This window comes from Acaromyces ingoldii (assembly GCF_003144295.1).
Source record: "Acaromyces ingoldii strain MCA 4198 unplaced genomic scaffold FA10scaffold_2, whole genome shotgun sequence".
NCBI lineage: Eukaryota > Fungi > Basidiomycota > Exobasidiomycetes > Exobasidiales > Cryptobasidiaceae > Acaromyces > Acaromyces ingoldii.
Genome location: NW_020290248.1, coordinates 2,288,808 through 2,310,566, shown reverse-complemented (window position 1 = coordinate 2,310,566; position 21,759 = coordinate 2,288,808). Strand labels below are relative to the sequence as shown.

General features: G+C 56.8%; 6 protein-coding genes across 6 annotated transcripts; 5 read left to right on the top strand and 1 right to left on the bottom strand.

Moving 5' to 3' along the window:
* Positions 1 to 126: 126 nt before the first annotated feature.
* On the bottom strand, positions 127 to 1,588 carry FA10DRAFT_80163 (hypothetical protein). The gene has a single exon (XM_025525715.1). It carries the CDS (start codon positions 1,395 to 1,397, stop codon positions 399 to 401), a length of 999 nt encoding a protein of 332 aa, XP_025379194.1. The 5' UTR covers positions 1,398 to 1,588; the 3' UTR covers positions 127 to 398.
* A 679-nt stretch (positions 1,589 to 2,267) lies between these two features.
* Positions 2,268 to 5,382, top strand: FA10DRAFT_265805 (putative aconitase). Its single transcript, XM_025521219.1, has 5 exons — positions 2,268 to 2,656; positions 2,719 to 2,827; positions 2,902 to 3,355; positions 3,419 to 3,702; positions 3,772 to 5,382. Exons 1-5 carry the CDS (start codon positions 2,421 to 2,423, stop codon positions 5,107 to 5,109), a joined length of 2,421 nt encoding a protein of 806 aa, XP_025379193.1. The 5' UTR covers positions 2,268 to 2,420; the 3' UTR covers positions 5,110 to 5,382.
* A 1,319-nt stretch (positions 5,383 to 6,701) lies between these two features.
* On the top strand, positions 6,702 to 11,178 carry FA10DRAFT_79972 (hypothetical protein). The gene is made up of 4 exons (XM_025525713.1): positions 6,702 to 6,928; positions 6,991 to 7,734; positions 7,803 to 8,489; positions 8,551 to 11,178. The coding sequence occupies exons 2-4, from the start codon at positions 7,057 to 7,059 to the stop codon at positions 11,047 to 11,049; spliced, it is 3,864 nt and encodes a 1,287-aa protein (XP_025379192.1). The 5' UTR covers positions 6,702 to 6,928; positions 6,991 to 7,056; the 3' UTR covers positions 11,050 to 11,178.
* Positions 11,179 to 12,511: 1,333 nt separating this feature from the next.
* On the top strand, positions 12,512 to 15,196 carry FA10DRAFT_284902 (hypothetical protein; the record flags this gene model as incomplete). Its single annotated transcript, XM_025523953.1, has 1 exon — positions 12,512 to 15,196. The coding sequence occupies one exon, from the start codon at positions 12,512 to 12,514 to the stop codon at positions 15,194 to 15,196; it is 2,685 nt and encodes an 894-aa protein (XP_025379191.1).
* Positions 15,197 to 15,888: 692 nt separating this feature from the next.
* Positions 15,889 to 18,331, top strand: FA10DRAFT_300543 (OPT superfamily oligopeptide transporter; the record flags this gene model as incomplete). Its single annotated transcript, XM_025524864.1, has 10 exons — positions 15,889 to 16,647; positions 16,707 to 16,803; positions 16,867 to 17,097; positions 17,156 to 17,161; positions 17,221 to 17,350; positions 17,413 to 17,551; positions 17,610 to 17,915; positions 17,976 to 18,141; positions 18,198 to 18,239; positions 18,303 to 18,331. The coding sequence occupies 10 exons, from the start codon at positions 15,889 to 15,891 to the stop codon at positions 18,329 to 18,331; spliced, it is 1,905 nt and encodes a 634-aa protein (XP_025379190.1).
* Positions 18,332 to 19,414: 1,083 nt separating this feature from the next.
* Positions 19,415 to 21,597, top strand: FA10DRAFT_278655 (FAD/NAD(P)-binding domain-containing protein). Its single transcript, XM_025523473.1, has 5 exons — positions 19,415 to 19,761; positions 19,844 to 20,142; positions 20,203 to 20,747; positions 20,809 to 21,333; positions 21,396 to 21,597. The coding sequence occupies exons 1-5, from the start codon at positions 19,623 to 19,625 to the stop codon at positions 21,520 to 21,522; spliced, it is 1,635 nt and encodes a 544-aa protein (XP_025379189.1). The 5' UTR covers positions 19,415 to 19,622; the 3' UTR covers positions 21,523 to 21,597.
* Positions 21,598 to 21,759: the final 162 nt, after the last annotated feature.

Sequence of the window (21,759 nt, the reverse complement as noted above, 5' to 3'; positions counted from 1 at the left end):
CACTCGAGTGCGCGGCTATATGTGAAGAAGGCGATCAGAGCGAGCGTATCGCAAGACAGCTGCCGTCGTAGCAGGCGTGACGTCGATGGCAAAGCCAATGAATGGCCCTCCAGGATCTTGTGAGGCGGTGAACCTCTACTAATGAAAAAGTCTGGAGATGGACAAAGGGGGATTTTTAGAAAAAGAAGAAAAAAAAAGAGTTTCGATGGTGGGACGATCGCGCCAGGTGGCGTGTTCCAAGGCTTATTCGCTTTCACTGACTGTCAGCTGGTCGTGCTGCCTTGGTCAAGGCCGTCGAAGGAAGGGATGCTGATGCCGATGCCTTGCCCGTCGTCGCTGCCGTTGCCGTAGCTCGTACTGACGGCGATAGTCGGTGGCTGATGACGAAGAGGAGAGGGTCAATGGGAAGTGAGAAGTCTAAGTGGAAACACCTTAAGCTTTGATAATTGTTGTATTCGGATATTCTTAATTTCAAGATAACAAAATTTGAGCCTCTTATGTCTACCCTGCCGTTTTTGTCTGCATGCGAAGAAACGAAGGGCACCGGCTAAGCGAATTCCCCGCCGTTTTCTTCTCGACGCTAGAGGATTATGGGCCCCCAACGAAAAGAAAATGTCGGTCTGCTGACTTGTCTGCGTGTCTGCCTCCCGCGTCTGCCTCGCGTCTGCTTCCGCGTCCCCCCAGCGTGCCTGTCTGTGTAGTGCACATCTGCATGTATGTCTCACCGTCTCTTCCAGGTTCAGCGAAGCTAGTAGTACGTAGTACGTGTCCAAGCGCGATTCTTCAATTTGATCTCTTCCGGGGAGTATCTGTAAGGGATGGCCTGTAAAGGATCGTCTGGCAAGTGCTTGTATTCTTGCTTGAGAAGGACACAATGGCGAGAATGCCTTAATCTGTCTCTGCGTGAACAATAGAGTGCATACACATGTGTCACCCTTGACACCGAAGACAAGATCTTTGACGGTGTCTTGCGACGGTAGAAGGGCCTCACTCGATGACGAATTGTACGGGCGAGACGATATGTGTTTTCGCTCGCCATGGCCGTATCTGCGTAATACGAAGCTCCCATCTTGATGCATCTTGGGAGGGCGACTTTTGACTCGTAGTTTTACAACTATGCCTGGAGCATCGTCCTCAATCTTCCTCGTCCTCAACTTTCTAAAGCGGCAAAATAGAAGCTGTGACGCTCTCCCCCAAAGACAAGACCGAGCGTGTCCGCGAAGAGAGACTTCACGGTGATCCGCATCCAACCAAAAATCTGAGCTTTCGGTACCGATAAGCGAATCGAGCTCAACTCCTTCACTTGTGCGAATACGATGGGCGCACAGGTCCGACGTGGGCGACGTGGGCGTCACTGTTTCCGTGTGTTCAGAGATTCGCGACTGGGCTTCGAGCATGTTACAGTGAGAGCAATCGAAAGGTCGGTGAACAAGACCTCGACGAAAGGCCTTCCGCCTCGAATTCTAGCTGCCAGAAAACCCTTTGTTCGTGGCCGAAAAGCGCGAGATAGGCCTTGGGTTGAGCACAAGACGGGGTTCTTGTCTTGGTCATGCACATAAAATCTGCGTGGGCCAATAGTCCTGTCCTATTTTCACTCAATTGCAGGCCCACACCGTACATTGGGCACACATCATGGCTCACGCAGCTGTTTTGTTCATGCGCCTATGCTCCGACTTCACGTCGAAACATGCCCGCGTCCTCGCATAGGTAGTCTCTAGGCGCCCCAGGGCGTTCGCTATGTGGGCGTATGGCGCTTTGGAGATAGGAAACGGCGTTTTAACTACTTCCTGCCAGGACCCTCCTGGACAAGACAGTCGGAAAGGCCCGCTCCACTGCTTTCAATACAGCGAGAAACACCTGCCAAATGTTCGAAATGACTTGTAAAATGAGGGAAGGGTTTTGCTGATGATCACGTTCATCCTCATTGGCCCGGCCGTAGCGCTCTTGAACCGTGGCGGCAAGCAAATCTTAGCCGGCAACCGGAGCGAAGGCCTTTGCGGAAATCGACGGATACAAGAATGAGATCATTACAAAAATCGCGTTTTTCAAAGCCGGGCTGTTTTTTAATTATTCCAATGGCAATGCGGAAAAGGAAAATAAAAAAAGAGGGCAGGGAAAAAAGACAAGAGGTGGGAAAATTGAATGAAAGCCGCGCGCGATGGTTGGCTGGCGCGAAGAGAAAGGGCCTGGCTGAATGGATCGAGGGCGAGAGAGCATATCTTCAAGCTGGAATCCACATCGACGCAAGTTTCCTCCCCTTGCTCCTACTACCACCACCATCACCTGGGCAGTCGCCACCGCCGCAAGCTCTTTCCGCTACATCACCTCGTCACTGTCAGCGCCCTTAGCTGTGCTGATTACACTTTGACACAAGGAGAGAGACACTTTTCCATCCCACCCGGTTTCACCCTCAATCCACCATGCTTCCGGCTCGAGGCGCCATGCGCGCTGGCGCTGCCCTGAAGCGAGGCGTGGCCGCACCCTCGCTCACCAGGGCGACGATGGCGAGGGGCTACGCAACGACGGCGGAAGAGGTCCCGGACATTGACCCCTCCATCTTCGACCGCAAGGTTGACATGAGCAACGTCGAGAAGGGAAAGGGATACTTCATCAACTACAAGAAGATGGACGAGAACATCAAAATTGTCCGCGACAGGTGCGTCACCCGATCATTGGAAAAGAGCTGAATGTGTTACTGACTCGAACCGAGATTTGCAGGCTCAAGCGACCACTGACCATGTCGGAGAAGATCGTCTACGGCCATCTCGATGACCCTCACAACGAAGACATTCGACGTGGACAGTCCTACCTCAAGCTGCGCCCCGACGTGAGTTTCTCTCCAAGCCTTCTTTCTCTTTTATTCTCTGAGATTGAAAGCTCACTGCGTGAAAACTCAAACAGCGAGTCGCCTGCCAAGACGCCACGGCCCAGATGGCCCTGCTGCAGTTCATGTCTGCTGGTCTCCCCACCGTTTCCGTGCCCACGACAGTACACTGTGACCACCTTATTGAGGCCCAGGTCGGTGGTGTCAAGGACCTGGCCCGTGCCAAGGACATCAACAAGGAGGTGTACGACTTCCTGGCCACCTGCACGGCCAAGTACGGCATTGGATTCTGGAAGCCTGGCTCGGGCATTATTCACCAGATCCTCCTCGAGAACTACGCTTTCCCCGGTGGTATGATGATTGGTACCGACTCGCACACGCCCAACGCCGGTGGTCTCAACATGATTGCCATTGGTATCGGTGGTGCCGACGCTGTCGACGTCATGGCCGACATTCCCTGGGAGCTCAAGTGCCCCAAGGTCGTCGGTGTTGAACTCACCGGAAAGCTCTCGGGCTGGACCGCTCCCAAGGGTGAGGAAGTTTGCCCTGTCGATAGCTGAGAAACTGAGCTGACTTGGCCTTTTCCTTCTCCAGACATCATTCTCAAGGTCGCCGGCGAGCTCACTGTCAAGGGTGGCACGGGCAGCATCATCGAGTACAAGGGACCTGGTGTCGAGGGTCTCTCGGCGACGGGCATGGGCACAATCTGCAACATGGGTGCTGAGATTGGCGCTACGACGTCTGTCTTCCCCTACAACGACCGCATGGGTGACTACCTCCGGGCCACCAACCGTGGCGAGATCGCCGACCTGGCCAAGGGCTTCCAGAAGAACCTTCTCCCTGACGCGGGCGCCGAGTACGACAACCACATTCAGATTGTGAGTTTCGACAAGTGTGGCTGAGCCTTTAGCTCGCATAGCTGACTTCCCCCCCCTCTCTCTCTCCAGGACCTGAGCTCGCTCGAGCCCCACATCAACGGCCCCTTCACCCCCGACCTTGCCACGCCCCTGTCCAAGTTTGCCGAGGCTGTCAAGAAGAACGACTGGCCCCAGGAGCTCAAGGTCGGCCTCATTGGCTCGTGCACCAACTCGTCGTACGAGGACATGTCCCGCTCGGCTTCGATTGCCGAGGAGGCTGCCGCCCACGGCCTCAAGGTCAAGTCCAAGTTCACCATCACGCCCGGTTCTGAGCAGATTCGTGCCACCATCGCTCGTGACGGCCAGATGGACATCCTCAGCGACGCTGGTGGTGTCGTTCTCGCCAACGCCTGCGGCCCTTGCATTGGCCAGTGGGACCGAACTGACGTCAAGAAGGGCGAGAAGAACTCGATCATTACCTCGTACAACCGTAACTTCACGGGCCGTAACGACGCCAACCCGGCCACCCACGCCTTTGTTGCCTCGCCCGACATTGTCACCGCCATGGTGTTCGCTGGTGACCTGACCTTCAACCCTATGACCGACTCGCTCAAGGGCGCGGACGGCAAGGAGTTCAAGTTCTCCGACCCCACGGGCAAGGAGCTCCCCCCTCGTGGCTACGACCCCGGTGAGGAGACCTTCCAGGCTCCTCCTGAGGACCGGTCGCAGGTTCAGGTCAAGATCGACCCCAACTCGGACCGTCTCGAGTTCCTGCCGGCCTGGGAGCCTTACCAGCCCGGCTACGAGAAGGACCTTTACGTCCTCGTCAAGGCTGAGGGCAAGTGCACCACCGACCACATCTCTGCTGGTGGTCCCTGGCTCAAGTACCGTGGCCACATCTCCAACATCTCGCGCAACACCTACTCGGGCGTCATCAGCGCCTTCACCCACGAGGCCAACCAGTCGTACAACCACAACACGGGCAAGTTTGAGTCGACGCCCGAGGTGGCCCTGCAGTACAAGGGTCAGGGCAAGCGATGGGTCTTCATTGGCGGTGACAACGTCGGCGAGGGTTCGTCGCGTGAGCACGCCGCTCTGCAGCCCCGCCACCTTGGTGGTTTCGCTGCCATTGCCAAGAGCTTCGCCCGTATCCACGAGTCGAACCTCAAGAAGCAGGGCCTTGTCGCCGCGACCTTCAAGAACCCCGAGGACTACGACAAGATCCAGAAGGACGACATCGTCACCCTCGAGGGTCTCGACAAGTTCGCCCCCGGCTCGGAACTCAACCTCGCCGTCAAGCACGCTGACGGCTCGACCGACAACCTTCCCCTGGTCCACTCCTACAACGAGCCGCAGCTCAAGTTCTTCAAAGCTGGTTCAGCGTTGAACTTGATGGCGGCAGCCGCTTCTGCAAAGGCACAGGCGTAATGGTGTCCAGTCAAGGTCACCATGGCGAGCAGACACTTCGTAGAAGTCGAGGGCACCAGCGCGTCTTTTTGACGTGGTTCTTTCCCGCGGAAAGATTCTCGCGTCAATTTCAACGCATTTCACTTTCCTTGCTGTAGTTCTTTTTATTCATTGTTACCTCTTCTGGTCGTGGCTTTCTTGTTTTTGCCCTCGTATCACACAACCAAAAGCAATAAGGAAGAATGGAAAAACAATGATTCCGGACGAGATTGATGTTGATGCAGCAGCAGGCGCAATTTCACACCCCGTCGCTCTTTGTCTTCTATCACCAAACTTCTTTTCCTACCAGAAGAATTTCGGGCCGGGCGTAGCGCCGGATCTGCATATTCCGTTTGAATTGAGGTTGACAAAGCTTGCTCGTCCAGATGGACACTGAAAGCGACGTCGCAATAGATCAATCTAAGTTTGTCCCCTATCGGTCTAGGGACATCTCGGGTGGACGGGAGAAGTGCGCTCCCATGCTAAAGGGAAATGGAAAGATGGACGGAGGAGGCTAAGAACGGCAAATGGACGCTTACGGCATCCCCTAAGAGGCGTCACTCATTCAGCCTGTGTTCCCTTTGTTGGCGCGCTCATGGTCATTGTCTCGAGGCGAATCGGGAGACCATTGTCTCGCATCGCCAGTCTTCTCTTTCTTCTTCTTGGGAGCTCGTCGGGTTTGTCTCTCTGCCTTTTCACGATTCGCATCGGGCTCCTTAAGTTCTTGCTTAATGCGAATGAAAGATTCCCCGCCCTGCCTTTCGCAAAGGTGGGACCCGCGCAATAAGGCAAAGAGAAACGAAAAAATAAAATAAAAAAGAAGGCTAGCTCGGGAGGGGAATATAAGCATTTGCTTCCTTTGAACGTTAACGTTAAACCCATGAATCACTATCAAAGAATAGAAGAATAATAGAGGGTTAGTGAATCCGTCGCGCCGCCTCCTGCTTTCGGTAACTGGAGACGAGAGCGCGCCAAAGAGAGGTCTTTTGGAGAGAGAGAATCCGCCGCAAGGACCCTTGGGTGGTCCATCATCATCACTTGGCTTCGAGGACTCCGGAAGACGGCGACCATAACGACGGTTCTTTATTCACTTCCGTCAACCTGTCCCGACACGCCACTCCTACCATCCCGGCATTCTCCCTGCTCGTCGGCGTTCACACTCCGACCCGTCGCCGGATCTAAGGCTTTCCTCACGCTGGCGGATTCGACACGTCGAAGTGGACTAAGGCAGGGGAAATTTTTCCCATCAGTTCGTCCCATAATCAGCAGGGGCCCTCTCATTCGCCTCTAATCCGCCCTCGGCTTTCGATCGCGCGTCCAATTGGCCCTTTCGCTCGCCATTCGTTGCGAAGGTGCAGTGGGACCGACGATCAGGCTGATCATCCGGTAGAGTGCGCTAGAGGAGACGAGGGAGGGGAGACACTTCGGAAAACGTGACCCCTACTCGCTCGTCTCCGCCCAACCCCCCTTTACCCCTCGTCGAACCCTCGCCTCTCGTTTTCCTCTCCCTCTCTCTCCCCTTTGGTTTCGCCTCACCTTTCCTTCACCCTTGATGAGCCACGAAGCGCCATCGGTCTTGGAAAAGGTCTCAACAACGTAGCGTGATTGCCATCCCGGCGCAGTGTGCACGCTCACCAACGGGCAGCAAGCGCGACAGATCTTCGGACATCCTCCTTTCGAGTCCAGCTGAGAGAAGGAGAGAGGCGGTACTTCGCGGATCAGGAGGTCGGCTTTGCTCGAGACGCGCGCATACAGAGCCTTTGGCCAACCCTTATCGCAAGAGGACCATCTTCTCGGTCTGGTGAGAGTGCGCTTCTCATGTTGTGAAGGAGGACTTGACGTTGACATCTGGGACGCCTATAGGGTCGCTCACACAGGCGCTTGGTACTCTCTCATCGAAGGTCCGCGTGAGAGAGGGGCCCTGTGGCCATGCCGCTCCTCAATGGAGTGAGTGGGTCAGGATCGCCGCACGGAGGTCTTGGCAGCAGCAGCAGCGGCGTCGTGGGAGCGGCAGGAGCGGGAGACGGAGGCTTGCGTGCCGGCATGCTGCCAAAGCAGGCGCCCCACCAGCTCTCACCGAGACACTACGACCAGTACGGGCATGACCCAGGGCCCAGCTCCATTCCTCTAACTAATCGGACGGGCAACGGCAACGGTAATAGCAACAGCAACAGCAATGGGAACGTAGGCTATCTTGGCGCATCCTCTCTGCAAGCGATACCACCCTATCGAGGGTCACCCTCAACGACGCAAGCAAATGGAGGCTACAACACCAGTTTGGCCTCCAACAGCGCAGTGAATGGCCAGGCAGGCGGCTACGGCATGCAAATACGAAGCCCGACAGAATCATCGATGCCGACAACGGCGGCCTCGTTGATGCGAGAAGGGCCGAGAGACTTTACAGTCATCAAAGACGTCGGTGATGGGTCCTTTGGAACAGTGTGTCTGGCCGATTGGAAGAGCCCGCTGCCGAGCGGGACTTTGCTCAGTCCGATGCAGCATCCAACGACAAGACCAGAGTACCTCGGCAAAAGGCTGGTGGCCATCAAGAAGATGAAAAAACCATTCAGCAGCTGGGACGAATGCATGAAGCTGAAGGAGCTCAAGGTGAGCAGAGACGATTTGAACCCTTGAGACAGAGGGGCCTGTCGGTGCTGATGAAGAGGATCCCACAGTCACTACTCGCAATACCCCACCACCCCAACATTATTCCCCTCTACGATGCCTTTCTGATGCCTGGCGAGAAGAAGATGCTGCACTTCGTCTTTGAGTGCATGGAGGGAAACCTCTACCAGCTCACCAAATCGAGAAAAGGGCGCCCATTAGCCAGTGGACTCGTCGCCTCGATTTTCCAGCAGATCATCCGTGGTCTTCACCACATCCATGAACACGGCTACTTTCACCGAGACATGAAGCCAGAAAACCTGCTCATCACCACCACTGGCCTCGCCGACTACCCGGCCTATGCACCTTTTGCACCTCGAGGCACAGCACCGGAGCGAGACGTGCTTGTCATTGTCAAGCTGGCCGACTTTGGCTTGGCTCGAGAGACGCAAAGCGCGCCACCCTACACCGAATACGTCTCGACGAGGTGGTACAGGGCACCAGAGATTCTGCTTCGGGCAAGAGACTACTCGAGCCCTGTCGACATTTGGGCCTTGGGTACCATCCTGGCCGAGCTCCTCAACCTCAAACCGCTCTTTCCTGGCCAAACTGAGGTGGACCAAGTCCTTTACATTGTCGAGATTCTTGGTAACCCCTCGTCGGAATATGGCAAAGACGAGCGAGGTCGGTTACGAGGTGGTGGCGATTGGGCCAGAGGGCTGCGGCTGGCTGAAAAGGTCGGCTTTGAGTTTCCAAAGGTACGCTCGTTTGTTGATGGTAACCTCGTTTAGGGCTTGTATGCTAATCGGTCCTCTACAGGCCTCCCCGATGAACTTCGCGAATCTCTTTTCGGCCAAGGTGCCTGCCGCGCTGGTCGACTGCATCCAAGACATGATGCGATACGAGCCTCAGGCGAGACTCACGACGCGAGACTGTCTGAACCACGTCTACTACCGCGAGATCGCACCCAAGCTACTCCCGCTACAGGCCAAGGAACTGGCCATCGCGACGGAGCCGACAGCACAGCTTCGACAGGTGCCAAGAGCACAGTTGCAGCCCATTGCCTTGCCCGACAAAACCATGGGCATGGACCCGAACGCAGGAAGACGGCAGGTGCCTCCGTCGCACTCGGCCATGCCTCAATCAGTCCGGCCAGCGTTTGGCGCAGGCACGTCAGCCCACGACATGGCGAGGCTGCAGCAGCAGCAGGATCAACCCATGGCTGCGGCTTCACCAATGCGGACCGGCCCGACGCACGACACTGGCCCAGTCGATGCTCCGATGGATGCCGCCTCTCCCAAAGAGCTTAACGATGTGCAGTGGGCACCTGCACCGGGCTCGGGTGTACGAGATTCGACAATTTCGCAGATTTCGCAGTACCCGGCGTTCCCAGACTCCGCGTCCTTGTACGCCGGCAGCCACGCATCGATGCAGTTTGACGACGTTTCGTTGCGACCGCCTCAGGCGTACCAGGGCGAGGCTGGCTCCGACGCTCAATTCTCGACGTCGACGGTGCGTGACGTCAGGCAGTACAACCCGCAGGTGCAGCGAAATAGCGCTGCTATGCCTCCCAGACGACCGGAAGAAGAGCAATGGGTCAACCGGCAGGCTCAGCAGGGCCTCCCTGCGCAGACTCAGGACAACGGCAGCGATCTGGCAGACAGTAACGCGAGCAACGAGACACTGGGATCACGCGATCGGCGGAGGAGCAAGACCTGGGGTCTCAACATCTCCTCTGTATTTACCGGCAACAGCAGTGGTAGCGGGCCGGTCCCGAAGCAGCCGACGGGGCAGCAATGGGATCCTACGCCCGCACAGCAGCTCGTGGCAGAGCAGCAGCCGCAGTTCCTGACAAGCCAGGCTCAACAACAGGCGGCGTATTCATCGGCTTCCTTGCCAAACTCGGCGCCAGTACAGTCAAGCAGCAAGCCGCTGGACCCAAAAAAGGCCAAGAAGGAGGCAGAGAAGAAGGCCAGAGAAGCGGAAAAGGCCAAGAGAACTGCCCAGGAGAAGGCGGCTCGAGACCGAGCGCGGGCAGTGATGCAGAAGAGGAACCAGATCTTGGCCGCATCAAACAACCGGGACCAGGTCGAGTGGCTCGACAACTCATTGGCCGACAACGATGTGACGAGGGCGCTGGCTCAAAGCGACAAAGCAAGGGGAAAGCAGCCATCGTCAAGCATGAGCTCTTACTCGAGCACATACGGCGGTACATACGGCGGCGGACCGTCGCCAGCCTCGGAAAGTTCGGGCAGCAGTCTCTTCTCGCCACAGGCACCATCTCACCAGCATCTGGCTGGTCTTTCGAGTCCCGGCTTGCCTCGGCAGGGAATGCGAGGTGGAGTGCATGGCTCGAGTGCCTTCTCAAGAGGTCCGGGCCGGTACAGAGAGTATGACGACGAGCGATCGCTGTCGAGCTTCGATCACGATGACCCCCGAAGACAGTCAATGCAGTCGTTCCAGACGGGCGACAGCGACCCAGGCCCGGGTGGCAGATATGTCCATGGCAACCTAGCCAACATGCAGCGCCAGGGGTCAGCGTCGAGCCTGAATTCTGCACCCGGCGTCATCGATGCCTCGGGCCGGAGATTGGTGGACTACCGAACTTCGCACGACAACCGATCGGTGGCCAGCTCGCTAGACCAGCAGCTTGTTCAGGACTTTGGTAATACGACGGTGGGCGATGTTCGGCAGCGCGATCCGGGCAGCGTCTCGCCGGGACCTCATCACCTCTACGGCACGAGGACATCGGTCAGCAGACAGAGTCACGGAAGTCGAGCTTCGTCGGCCCATCGACAGGGCTCTGCCTCACCACTGCACCAGACGCCTGCCCCTCGCTTTCACCCGTACTCGCACGGGCCCGGACCTAGCATCTCATCGACCCACTCTGGCTCAGCGCACTCCTACCAGCTTCCTCCACTGCCCCAGGTTCCGATTCACGGCGGAGGCGATGGTGCACCTGGGCCCTTTCCGCATCGACCACGCTCAGTGACAAGGAGGTCGTCGCAGAGCGCCCATCGCGGCATCTCCAGAGGAAGTGTGGGCTCGCAAGCCAACGACTCTGTCCAGCGCCCGCTGGCCAGCCCCACGACGCATCTCGCCAGTGTCAATCCCATGTTCCAGATTCCCAGGCAGCAGTCGCAGGGGGCGACACCCTCGCCTCAGCCGCCGCAGCTGCCTTTACCCGGAGTTACGGGGCAGGCACCGCTGCTGCCGCCCTTTTCGCAGCTAGCCCAAAGCGTACCGATGAGCCCAGACAATGACGCGACGATGTACGGACCCTCTGGTCAAGGTCAAGGTCAAGGCTATCAGCGGTGACCTCACAGAATCGACTTCTGTTCCTCCATGCATCCAGTCCAGCTGGCCATACTCGGGCATCTCCGTACACTATCATCAGAGCCCTTGGCCAAGCTCGTTCCCCCTCTACCTTCCTCCAGCGCTCGCGCTTAATGTTTTAGCCCCCCCTCACTTGACCTTTGACATCGTCTCCCCACCCTCATTTTAGCCGATCCAATTCCAAAGCCAATATTGCTCTCTCGCCAATGACGGATCTTTGAACTTTTGTGACACTAAATCTCACGTGGACCACGATCGATCCCTTATCTTGACTCGCATGCATAGTCTCGTTAGCGTGCCTGCATGTATCTTTTTTTGCTTATCTCTGGCCCAGAACAAACGAACATTACTTTGGTTCTTTTCCTCGTTGAGCTCTGGAGAGTAAAGAGTGCATTCTTGCCGGTGTTTCAAACAGATGCAGAGAGGAGGGAATCGGTGAGAAAGAGAAGAAGGAAGAAGGATAAGGCGGGAATTTTGCTGTCTTCTGCTCTGCTGGGCTGCTGACCCCGAAAAAAGTGAGCAGTGAGGCCGAGGATCGGGTCTGTGCGCGAGTACTAGGCACAGTGAGGTCGAGGTGCGCGTGGGGGGGGAGGGCAAGGAAACCGACGGCGCTGTGACTGCGTCGGGGTATCAATCGTAAAGAGAGAGCAGCAGCCGAGACCGTGCTATGCAGGCGGACCTTGTGAGACCGTGCGCTTTTCTAGGAAGGAGTTCAAAAGGGCACACCGGATAAAGAGCAACCGCTGAAAGTGGACTACAGAGGCCTGGTCCTCAACAAAAAAAGGTGTTTGCCCTTCGGACACAACTGCCGACAAACTGATGATGGCTAGAGTTTCGCAATCGGAAGAGGGTTCATGTGCTGCTGCGTCCCTGAGCCCTATTCCCCCCGTGTTCAAAAGAAGATTAATAGCTTGTTGGCGCTGCTGTCAGTCAGTGTCAGGGTGAGAGCTGCCAAGCCAGAAGATGGAAGGAAAGCCAGGGGGCGTGCCCAAATATATTGGGTAGCATTGAGGTCTAAATTTGCTCCTGTCTGCAACGTCCAGCTTCCAACTCTTCCGCATCGATCTTTGCCTCTTTGGTCTTTGTCGCTTCCAACACATCTTTCAACAGGCAGCTATCTTGCATCTGGCCGTGCGTCTGCCATCGCCGACTGTGCAGAGTAACGCGCAGTCTTCCCGAAAGGGAAAGAGAACAAGCAGGGGGCAGAGTCCAAGTCCAAGCTCAATTTCCCGGAAGCAATCAATCCACCGAGAGGCAGCTTAATTGTGAGCGCTAAACGAAGCTCAGAGATATCGGCTACATACTGTACATTGGCATCGAAGAAGCAGAAGACGACAACATCTGTCCTGCAAGTGCAATCTTTGCCTTCTTTTCCGTCACTCCCCGCAAACTCGTCGGTTGCCCGAACCGGGTGATCAAGAGTTGAGACCCATCTTTCAATTCAATGGACCTTTCAGTGGCTCCTGCCCGGAGGCAAAGGGAGAAGCCGCCCTTCCTCAACAACAACAACACTACCACCACCACCAGCACTGATTGGGACCCCGCACGCTCGTTCGCACAGCCGGGCTCTTTGCTCCGACACCACCATCCTCACCAGCCATTGGCCCCTTCGATCCGCCTCCACTCCGACTCGATGCAGCAGCCCTCTGGCATCCCTGCCGCTGCGTCCAGCACTGCGACGCTGCCGGCACCCACATCGCCGCTCCCGCCCCTACCGAGCGGTCTGTCGCCCGTCATTGAGGGAGAGGGATCGATCGCGAGCAGCGACTACACGTCGTGCCGCTCCTCGCCGGCCCAAGTCGCCAACCAGGACGTGGCGGGCGCTGTGCCGCCGCCGCCCCGGCCTCACTTGCATCCCAAGCGCGATCCGTCGTCGAGCCCCGACTTTCGTGCGCTCGACGATCGGTCTCCCCGCCTGCCCGCTCGACACGGGCTTGCATCGACCGTGCCGGCCGACGGCAGCTCCAAGCCTCGCCAGCGCCAGCGCGTCCTCGACCTCGGCCGGGCCGAAGACGAGGATCGGTCGGACGGCTCAGCCGGCGTGCCCAAATGGAGCACCCTGTACAGCTCCACAGTGCACCAGGACTATGACCGGCCGTTTGGCCTCGCATCTTCGCTCCCGTACCATGCTAGCCCAACGAATGCGGTGGGAGGCACTGGGCGCCGATCGACCAAGGCGGCCAAGGTGACGCCAACGCCCAAGGGAAGCGCCGATGGCCGTCCGCCATCGTCGTCCTCGTCCTCGTCATCATCGGCCCACAAGAAGCGGGCTGGCGCCCACAAGCCTCAGTCCCCTCACCAGAACCAGCAGCCGGCCACGTTCTCGTCGGGCAGCCCGCTGCTGCTGTCGAGTGGAGAGATGCCATCACCCTCCTCACCGTCGAACTTGTCGAGCGCCCGAAGAGGCCAGGATGGCGCTGCTGTGGCGGCGGCGGCGGCGGCGGCGGCAGAGAAGCCCGATGTCGACATGATTGACGGTGCCGATACTGACAGCGGCAGGGACAAGCCGGCTCCGACGAAATCGTATACGATCAAGGCCAGGTCCTCGTCTCGCGCTGGTCATCCGCAGTTGCGACGGGACAGCAGCTACCACGTCGACGATGATGTGCTCGAGGAGGTCCTCTCCGCACCGCCGGTGCCTCCTCCAAGAAGCTTGGCCAGGGCTGGCGGAGCACGAAGTGGAGCCGCGGGGAGAGCAGCTCAGGCAAGAGAAGCAGGACGCTTCGTGGCCAACGACGACGAGCCAGACGAGGAGGAAGAGGGAGACGACGACGACGACGGGCGGGACAGCGTGGCGGGCATGGAGCCGGCCTGGAGCGACGGTGCGAGCTTCGTGGATGGGATCCCCTTTGGCGGGCGTGGTGCGTTTGGCCACGAGGCGGGACAGGACGCCGACGACATGGACGAAGAGAGCGATGCAGAAGCGATGGCCTCGTCGGCAGCTGCAGCAGCCAGGCGCAAGGCGAGAAAGCAGGACGAAGAAGCCTCCGAAACATTTGAGATGGCTGCCCTGCGACGACAGGTCGAGCAGCTGCAGATGGCTTTGAAGCGCCAGATGCAGGCCAACCAGCAGCAGAGGCGATCGCGACCTCAACAAAAGGATCCTAGCAGTCCATTCATGACCCTCGGAATCCCCACACCACCGGGAAGCTCCCGGCCCGACAGCTTCGTCAGCGGTCCTCTGGGTAAAGGCTCAGTCGCGCCATACTCGACGGACATGACAATGGTGGGCGAGGAGTCTAGCAACGGTCGATTTGTCCGGCCTCGCGTCACCTCAGATCCACCGACGCTGAGCAGCGTTGTTCTGGGCGAGTCGGTGTCGCAGGTCACAAGATTGAGCGATCGGCGAGTCGAAGAGCTGGCACAGAAGATTGAAGCACTTGAGAATCTCTTCAGATCGGCCAGCATCAGCCCGCACCCCAGCGATGGCTCTGCCGTCAGCGTAAGGCCTGCTTCGATGGACCTGACCAGCCTCGCTCAGGCGCAACAGGACGGCCAGCAGCGCGCGCTCGCTCCCGAGCAGCTACGGCCATACCCATACGACATCGACGAGTGGCGCGCCAACTCGCCCTCTGCGGCCGGCCCGCAGAGGTCACGGTACATGCCCACGCGCTCGCCCTCGCTCTCGACAATTTCCACGCGCGACGGTCGCGGCCAGTTCGTCGTCAACAACGGTACGAGCACCATTGGGAGCAGTTACACGCGGAATCGTTCTCCAGCTGCCTCGGCGTTCCACTACAATGCTACCCCCTATTCGAGGGGCGGGCCAGAGGCACCCATGCCGGCCATGTCGACGTCGGCCCTCCCTTACCCGGGACGGCAGGGCGACAAGAGCTTCCTGTCGCCACTGACTCCCAGCTCGACTCACGGAGCTGCAAGCAACAGCAGCAGCGAAGGGCAGCAGCAGTCGCAGCAGCGCAAGCGTGGTGTCGCCCGCTTCATCATGTCTCGAAAGATGAGTGGCCAAGAGGCGTACCACCACGACGATGTGGACCGCCACCCAGACCCAAACATCAAGACGATGCAGGTCAGCTGGAGCAAGAAGCGCATGGAGAAAGTCGAGAAGCCTCATACAAAGGTCAAGACGGGGCCGGGAAGAGGAAGGATGGTGATTCAGCCAAAGACGTAGGCACAAAGGAGAAGAAGCCCGGGGCTTCTGCGATCACGGTATCTATCTTGGGATGTTCAAGAGAATGTGGCTTTTTCGGAGCGCCTGTACTGTACGATAGCGGACAGAACCTTCCTCTCTTTTTTTTTTTTTTCTCGTGAATCTTCATTAGACACCCTCGTTCTTCTTGAGAAAGGCTCAATGGCGATGGCAAGCGGGCAGTCTCTATTCCCATGGGCTGTGCTTTTTTCACGTGTTGGGAGCGGCGTTTTGGCAGCTTGCGCATCACAACTCGCCAGTGTAGCGAGTGTGTGTGAATGCGGCGGCAGAAGAGGTTCCCTTGGGCAGAGGGGGAGACCGGTCGAGTCGACGAGTTCTCCCCTTGACATCACCAAGAAGTATGCAAACGGCGCGCCGCCGCAGAGTGTCGGCGCTTTTCCTTTGTGTATGCACAATGTCAAAGTCTCGGTGCGGTCAAAGCGGACGGGCCGCCGGTCGCGGGCGTGGGCGAATCGAGAGCGCTTTTGATGAGGAGAGCGCGTTTGCCGTTCCTCCCCCGGCGGGGCTTTCCTCGTTTCTACACTTCACCACCAACTGCGACCGAAAGGGTGTAGGGTCAAGGGATGATGGAGTCGTTTCCTTTGCGAGCACAAGGCCGTTCACAGGATCGGGACATCGACGCTTCGTCAGACGAAGACGGCGAAGAAATCGACATGCTCCTAGAGGGGTCCTCAGAGGAAGGGCTAGCCGAAGAGCCTAGTGTCGGCTGCGAGACCTTACGGGCCTACTGCATTGGCTCCCTCGTCGCCCTCGTCGGAACGGCCGCCAACGTCTGGTTTCAAGCACGGCAGCCAAACATCTACATATCTTCCTTCATCGCCCTTGTCCTCGCACATCCCCTAGGCAGACTTTGGGAGGTAGCTGTCCCTCAAAAGACTATCAGACTGCCTTTTGGCTACTGCTTCCAACTAAATCCGGGCACCTGGTCAATCAAGGAGCATACTATCGTCACTGTCATGGCCACCATAAGCCTCCCCTCCGCCACAGCCATTGATATCCTCGCCGCCATCAAGCTCCCCGTCTTCTTCAACGATAGCCGTCTAGGCAACGATATCTTCTTCCAAATTCTCGTCGTGCTCTCGACTCAGCTCATGGGCATCGGTCTGGCTGGGCTCGCCCGTGATATGATTGTTCGACCAAAGGAAATGGTGTGGCCGATCAACAACGCCAAGATTGCCCTTCTCGAAGCAATTCACGCCAAGTCTCGGGGTACGGCAAGGGCAAAGGACATCGACCCCGGCGCCTGGTCCATGTCGACGATGCGGTGGGGAGTGTATGTATGCGTGGCATCTTTTGCTTGGCACTTCGTCGTTGAAGCTGTGCTGCCCGTCTTCACCTACTTTGACTGGACGACGTGGTTTGCGCCAGAAAACGCCCTCTTGGCAACCATCACCGGCACAAAAAATGGCTTGGTGAGTCAGCGTTCTGACGAGATCACACCATGGGGAGATATGCTTAAAGACTTATACAGGGCCTCAACTTGCTGCCGACACTCGACTGGACATTTATGTCCAGCGCAGGATTGCATCCGCTCATCTCGCCATGGCCAACGACTGTATCACTACTGTGTGGGTCCAGTCTCACGACGATGTCATAATTTGCAAGAGAGACTGACAATTACATCTGCACAGACGGCGCCACCATTGGCTTCATCGTTACGTTGCTGTTATGCTTGACCAACACATGGTACTCGGCGCACCTGCTACCTACATCCAGTACTACATACGACCGTTTTGCCGAGCCTTACAAAGCAACCAGCGTTTTGGATGTGCATAGAGCGCTCGACATGGCTCATTTCGAGAGCTACTCGCCCCTCTATCTCTCAGCGGGGTACTGTGTCGTCTTCGGCGCCTCATTCGCTTGTGAGTCTTGGATCTCGAAGCCTCTCTTGTAGCTAACAATTGAGCTCTCTTCCAACAGCATACAGTAAGTGAATGGGAGTTCTGAACCCCTGCAGTCACATTCCTCAATACCTTGACCTACAGCATCGATCTTGGTCCATGCGGCGCTCGAGCATCGCGCAGATATTTTGAAAGGCATTCAAAGCTTTAAGACTTCGAGCACAAGGAGGACTCCTACAGATGACGAAGAAGTTCCGTACAGCTGGTTCGGCAGGTGAGCTGACAAGAAGCCATTCTGGTCCATTTGTTCACACATTTCGGCCTCCTTGCGTGTAGTGTCACACTTGTGTCTCTGCTCATGGGCATCGTCCTGTGCACACTCTTCGAATCGACCATGCCCATCTGGGCCCTCTTCCTGTCCGTCGGTCTCGTTTGTTTGTTCCTTATCCCGGCTGGACTCGTTATGGCCGTCAGCGTACGTTGCTTTCAAGCTGAGTGCGATCAGCTCAACCCTGATCTGTAATTCCCCACAGAATGTTTCGATCAAGCTCAACGTCCTCGCTGAACTCATACCAGGCTTCCTCATTTCGGAAAGGCCGTACGCCAACATGATCTTCAAGGTTTATGCGTGGACATCGCTTTCGCAGGCTCTCCACTATTCCCAGGACCAGAAGTTGGGCCTGTGTCTTGGTCTACCTCCACGAGCCGTCTTTCGTGCACAAGTGCTGGGAGCGCTGATAAGCTGTCTGGCATCGCTTGCCGTCATTAACTACCAGATGGCCTACATTGACGACTTCTGTTCATCGACACAAAAAGACGGGTTCACCTGTCCCTTCTATGTGGGTTCTTTCTGCGTCCACGCTTGGATCACCACTCCTGACGCCCAACGACTCTTACAGACAATCTTCTACACTTCGGCATTGGTTTACGGTCTCATTGGGCCACAGCGGCTTTTCGGAGTTGGGAGCGTATATCAATCTCTTCTCTGGTGTTTTCCACTGGGCGCTCTCCTGACACTACTCATCTGGCTCGGTAAGCGCCAGTGGCCCAACTCTTGTTTCCGTCGTGAGTTTCATGTGACCTTGTTCGCCCTGGCTCTCAATTCAAACGCTCCTCTACAGTCCTAAGCAGCCCAGTCGTCATCAATGGCGCTCATTACTTTGGTAAGAGCACGATACTGGTGACTGCACCCTTGATATGGTTAGTGTTCTGATCGCTGCCAACAGCGCCTTTCAACTGGGCCTACGTCTGGTGATTGTCGCCCTTCGCGTATTCTCTTTCTCCTTCTGATCGTTCCACAGGTCCGGCGTTCCTCTCGCGTATTTCCTCAACTATGACCGCCGGCCGAAATGGTGGGAGACCTACTGCTGTGTGTACCTGTGGCTTATATCTTCTACACTTGCACGGCACACGGTGGCTTACATTCGGCCAAGACGTCCTCTTTGTCGGCCTTACCGTCGGAGCGGCGCTGAGTGGGCTGCTATTTTTTGCTCTTAAGGCTCGCTGGCCTGGGATTTCTCCTGTCTGGTGGGTTGCCTTTCGGACCTCATAGCGTCACTTAACAGATAGCTGACAAGAACACACGATCAGGTGGGGAACGACAGTCTTTAAAGCAGGATGCGACGGACGAGGATGCCCGTTGCAGGATCTTCCCCACAAGGGCTATTTTGGGCCAGGCGTGAGTACGCCAATCTTCGCCAAGGGTTAGTAGATGAAGATGTAGAGCCAGCTGACAGCGCGTACTCCTTCATTGAACAGCCGGGAGAATTTTAGCAACAATAGAGGGGAGCTGGGCCCATCGAATGGATGTAGGTCATCGTAGCATAAGTAAATGGAAAAGTGGTCCCTCGCGAAAAGACGGCTTTTGTTTTCTTGAACAGCGATGGCCTTCAGGAGACCTACTGAGCCTTTGGCTCAAAGAGGCAGGTCAACCGAGGCGCTCGTGTTCACGGTGTGTACTGGCCGAGCGCCAGACGGGTACTTTGGCAGAACGGCCAAAGGTCACATTAAGAGCTTCCAGTCCGGGGGTGGCTTTTGCTGAGGCGGTAAGAACACCTGAGAGATAAACCTGTGCATACAACAAATGAGATTCGGGTCGGTCTTGTTGGACCTCCACGCCTATGTCACGACGCTGGCTGGTTGGGCTGGACAGAGCGAGCAAAGGCCACTTTTTTGATGTCGATGTGGGTCACAGGACCGCTAGGCCGCGGGCGCGAAAGGGTTCAAAGGCGAAGCAGCAAAGGCCGGCCAGCTCAAAGATATTGTGCCCGTTCCCCACATTTGTCTCTTCTCTACCTCCACCGCTCCTCGCGATTTAGCTTTTCGCCTAAACCACTCACTATTTTGCCCGTCCCGCATATGCTTGCTTGTCTGCCATCTGACCAAAGCACCGGCGAGTTGGCTGGCTGAAGAGTAGAAATCAGAGCAGGCGCCACTCCGTCTCGGCTTCCTGCACAAAGTCTTTGCCTGCCCTTTGCACTCCTCTTCCACGATTACCACCACCAGACCTCCAGACCTGAGCAATTGAGAGACGAACAGCAGCAACCATGGGCGCTATTCCTGCTTCCGATGAGCACCTTGATGTCCTTGTCGTCGGTGGAGGCTTCGCTGGAGTCTACCACCTCTTCGAGCTGCGCCGTCGCGGCCACAATGTCAAGCTCTTTGACGCTGCGCCTGACTTTGGGGGTAGGTGTCACGACTCTTTTCTGTCTTTCAATCTCTCCCTTTCTGAGGTTGTTGCTGACTGACGGGCCTTGGTGTGCCTCAGGCATCTGGCGTCTGAACTGCTACCCTGGCGCTCGCGTAGACTCGGAGCTGCCACTGTACGGCCTATCTTTCCCCGAGGTGTACAAGACCTGGAACTGGTCCGAGCGCTACCCGGGATTCAAGGAGCTGCGGCGCTACTTTGACCACATGGACAAGGTCCTCAATCTCCGCAAGGATTGCCGTTTCAACATGAGGGTCACGGCCTCCCATTGGGACGAGGCCAACAGTCGCTGGAACATCACGGCGGGCCCTGAGGGAAAGGAGACGCATGTGACGGCCAAGAATGTCATCTTCTGCATGGTGAGCTAGCTGGCCGCCCCCCTTCCTTTCCCAACTCGAGCTCATACAGTTCATTTCTAGGGTTTCGCTTCCAAGGTCAACTTCCCCACGTATCCGGGAAGGGAGAACTACAAGGGTACTATGCACCACACGGGTTTGTGGCCTGATGGGCTCGAGGCAGAGGCATTCAAGGGCAAGAAGGTGGCCATCATCGGCTCAGGTGCCTCGGGTGTCCAATGCACGCAGGAGATTGGCAAGCACGCCGACTCTTTGTCTGTCTTTATCCGTACCCCCAACCTCTGCCTGCCAATGGCCCAGATGAAAATGTCGGCAGACGTCCAGGAGGCCTTCAAGGATGCGTACCCCGACATTTTCGAGAAGCGCAAAAAGACCTTTGCGGGCTTCCACTACGACTTTGATTATGACGACTGGAAGCGGCACACGCCGGAACAGCGACGGGCCTTTTACGAAGAAATCTGGGCCAAGAAGGGCTTCCACTTCTGGCTCGAGACCTACGTTGACGTCTACTACCAAAAGGACTGCAACCGGACTGCCTACGATTTCTGGCAGGAAAAGACCGCGGCAAGGATTCACGATCCAAAGAAGCGCGCTTTCCTCGCCCCTAAGTGGGTCCAGTGGTGCTCTTGTGGTCAACGATTAGTCTGAGGCTAACGAGGTGATTTCCAGGGAGTGGCCTCACACGTTTGGCACAGTGCGACCCTCGCTGGAGCAGAACTACTACGACGTACTCAACCAGGAAAATGTCGACATTGTGCCCGTCAAGGAACAACCCATCGAAAGCTTTACCGAAAAGGGCATCAAGATGAAGAACGGCGAGGAGAAGCAGTTCGATGCCATCATCCTCGCCACGGGCTTCGACACGCACACGGGAGGCTTCCAACAAATCGACATTCGTGGCCAGAATGGTGTCCCGCTGACAAAGAAGTGGGGAGATGGATGCAACTCGTTCCTTGGTCTTGCCACGGCGGGCTTCCCCAACATGTTCTTCCTCTACGGTCCCCATGGACCAACGGCGTACAGTAACGGACCATCGACGGTCGAGATCCAGGCCGAGTGGACGTGCGACTTCCTTGACTACATGCGCAACAAGCAGCTGAAGAGCTTTGATGTCGACCCAAAGACGGAGGAGGAGTTCACAAAGCACAATGACGACCTCAGTGCTGCTACCCTCTTCCACGACAGCCACGGCTGGTGAGTTGCACCCAGGATACCCCTTTAATTCCTGCACTCACGTTTGAGTTTCTCCACGAAAGGTACATGGGACGAAACGTCCCTGGCAAGAAGCACCAAGCGCTCAATTTCACAGGCGGCATTCCTCTTTACGTGAAGGAGCTCAACGAGAGCAAGGATGACGGCTACAAGGGCTTTGTCATGGCTTGAAAAGCTTCAACAGAGTTTTCGCAAGCGCTCTAATCCTGCTATTCTCTCGCTCCTTCTACCTGTTCTCATCAGAATCTATCCTTCTGCCAGAGCTTGCGGTTGATCCGAGTCGCTTGTGCTTCCTTTTTACCTTCCGAAGCGACAAGCAGGGCGACGTTCTTTCCGCTTCACTGTCAATGGCTTCAGATCATCGTCTTGTCCTCGTCTACACATTACATTCTAGGACTTCCTGCCACA

Excerpts from the sequence above, each read along its gene's own strand:
- FA10DRAFT_79972 (XM_025525713.1), top strand. The coding sequence starts at position 7,057 with ATGCCGCTCCTCAATGGAGTGAGTGGGTCAGGATCGCCGCACGGAGGT. Across the intron at positions 7,735-7,802 it reads TGAAGCTGAAGGAGCTCAAG|TCACTACTCGCAATACCCCA; the intron begins GTGAGCAGAGAC and ends AGGATCCCACAG. Across the intron at positions 8,490-8,550 it reads TCGGCTTTGAGTTTCCAAAG|GCCTCCCCGATGAACTTCGC; the intron begins GTACGCTCGTTT and ends GGTCCTCTACAG.
- FA10DRAFT_278655 (XM_025523473.1), top strand. The coding sequence starts at position 19,623 with ATGGGCGCTATTCCTGCTTCCGATGAGCACCTTGATGTCCTTGTCGTC. Across the intron at positions 19,762-19,843 it reads CGCTGCGCCTGACTTTGGGG|GCATCTGGCGTCTGAACTGC; the intron begins GTAGGTGTCACG and ends GGTGTGCCTCAG. Across the intron at positions 20,748-20,808 it reads CGCGCTTTCCTCGCCCCTAA|GGAGTGGCCTCACACGTTTG; the intron begins GTGGGTCCAGTG and ends GGTGATTTCCAG.
- FA10DRAFT_265805 (XM_025521219.1), top strand. The coding sequence starts at position 2,421 with ATGCTTCCGGCTCGAGGCGCCATGCGCGCTGGCGCTGCCCTGAAGCGA. Across the intron at positions 3,356-3,418 it reads GGGCTGGACCGCTCCCAAGG|ACATCATTCTCAAGGTCGCC; the intron begins GTGAGGAAGTTT and ends TTCCTTCTCCAG. Across the intron at positions 3,703-3,771 it reads ACGACAACCACATTCAGATT|GACCTGAGCTCGCTCGAGCC; the intron begins GTGAGTTTCGAC and ends CTCTCTCTCCAG.
- FA10DRAFT_80163 (XM_025525715.1), bottom strand. The coding sequence starts at position 1,397 with ATGCTCGAAGCCCAGTCGCGAATCTCTGAACACACGGAAACAGTGACG.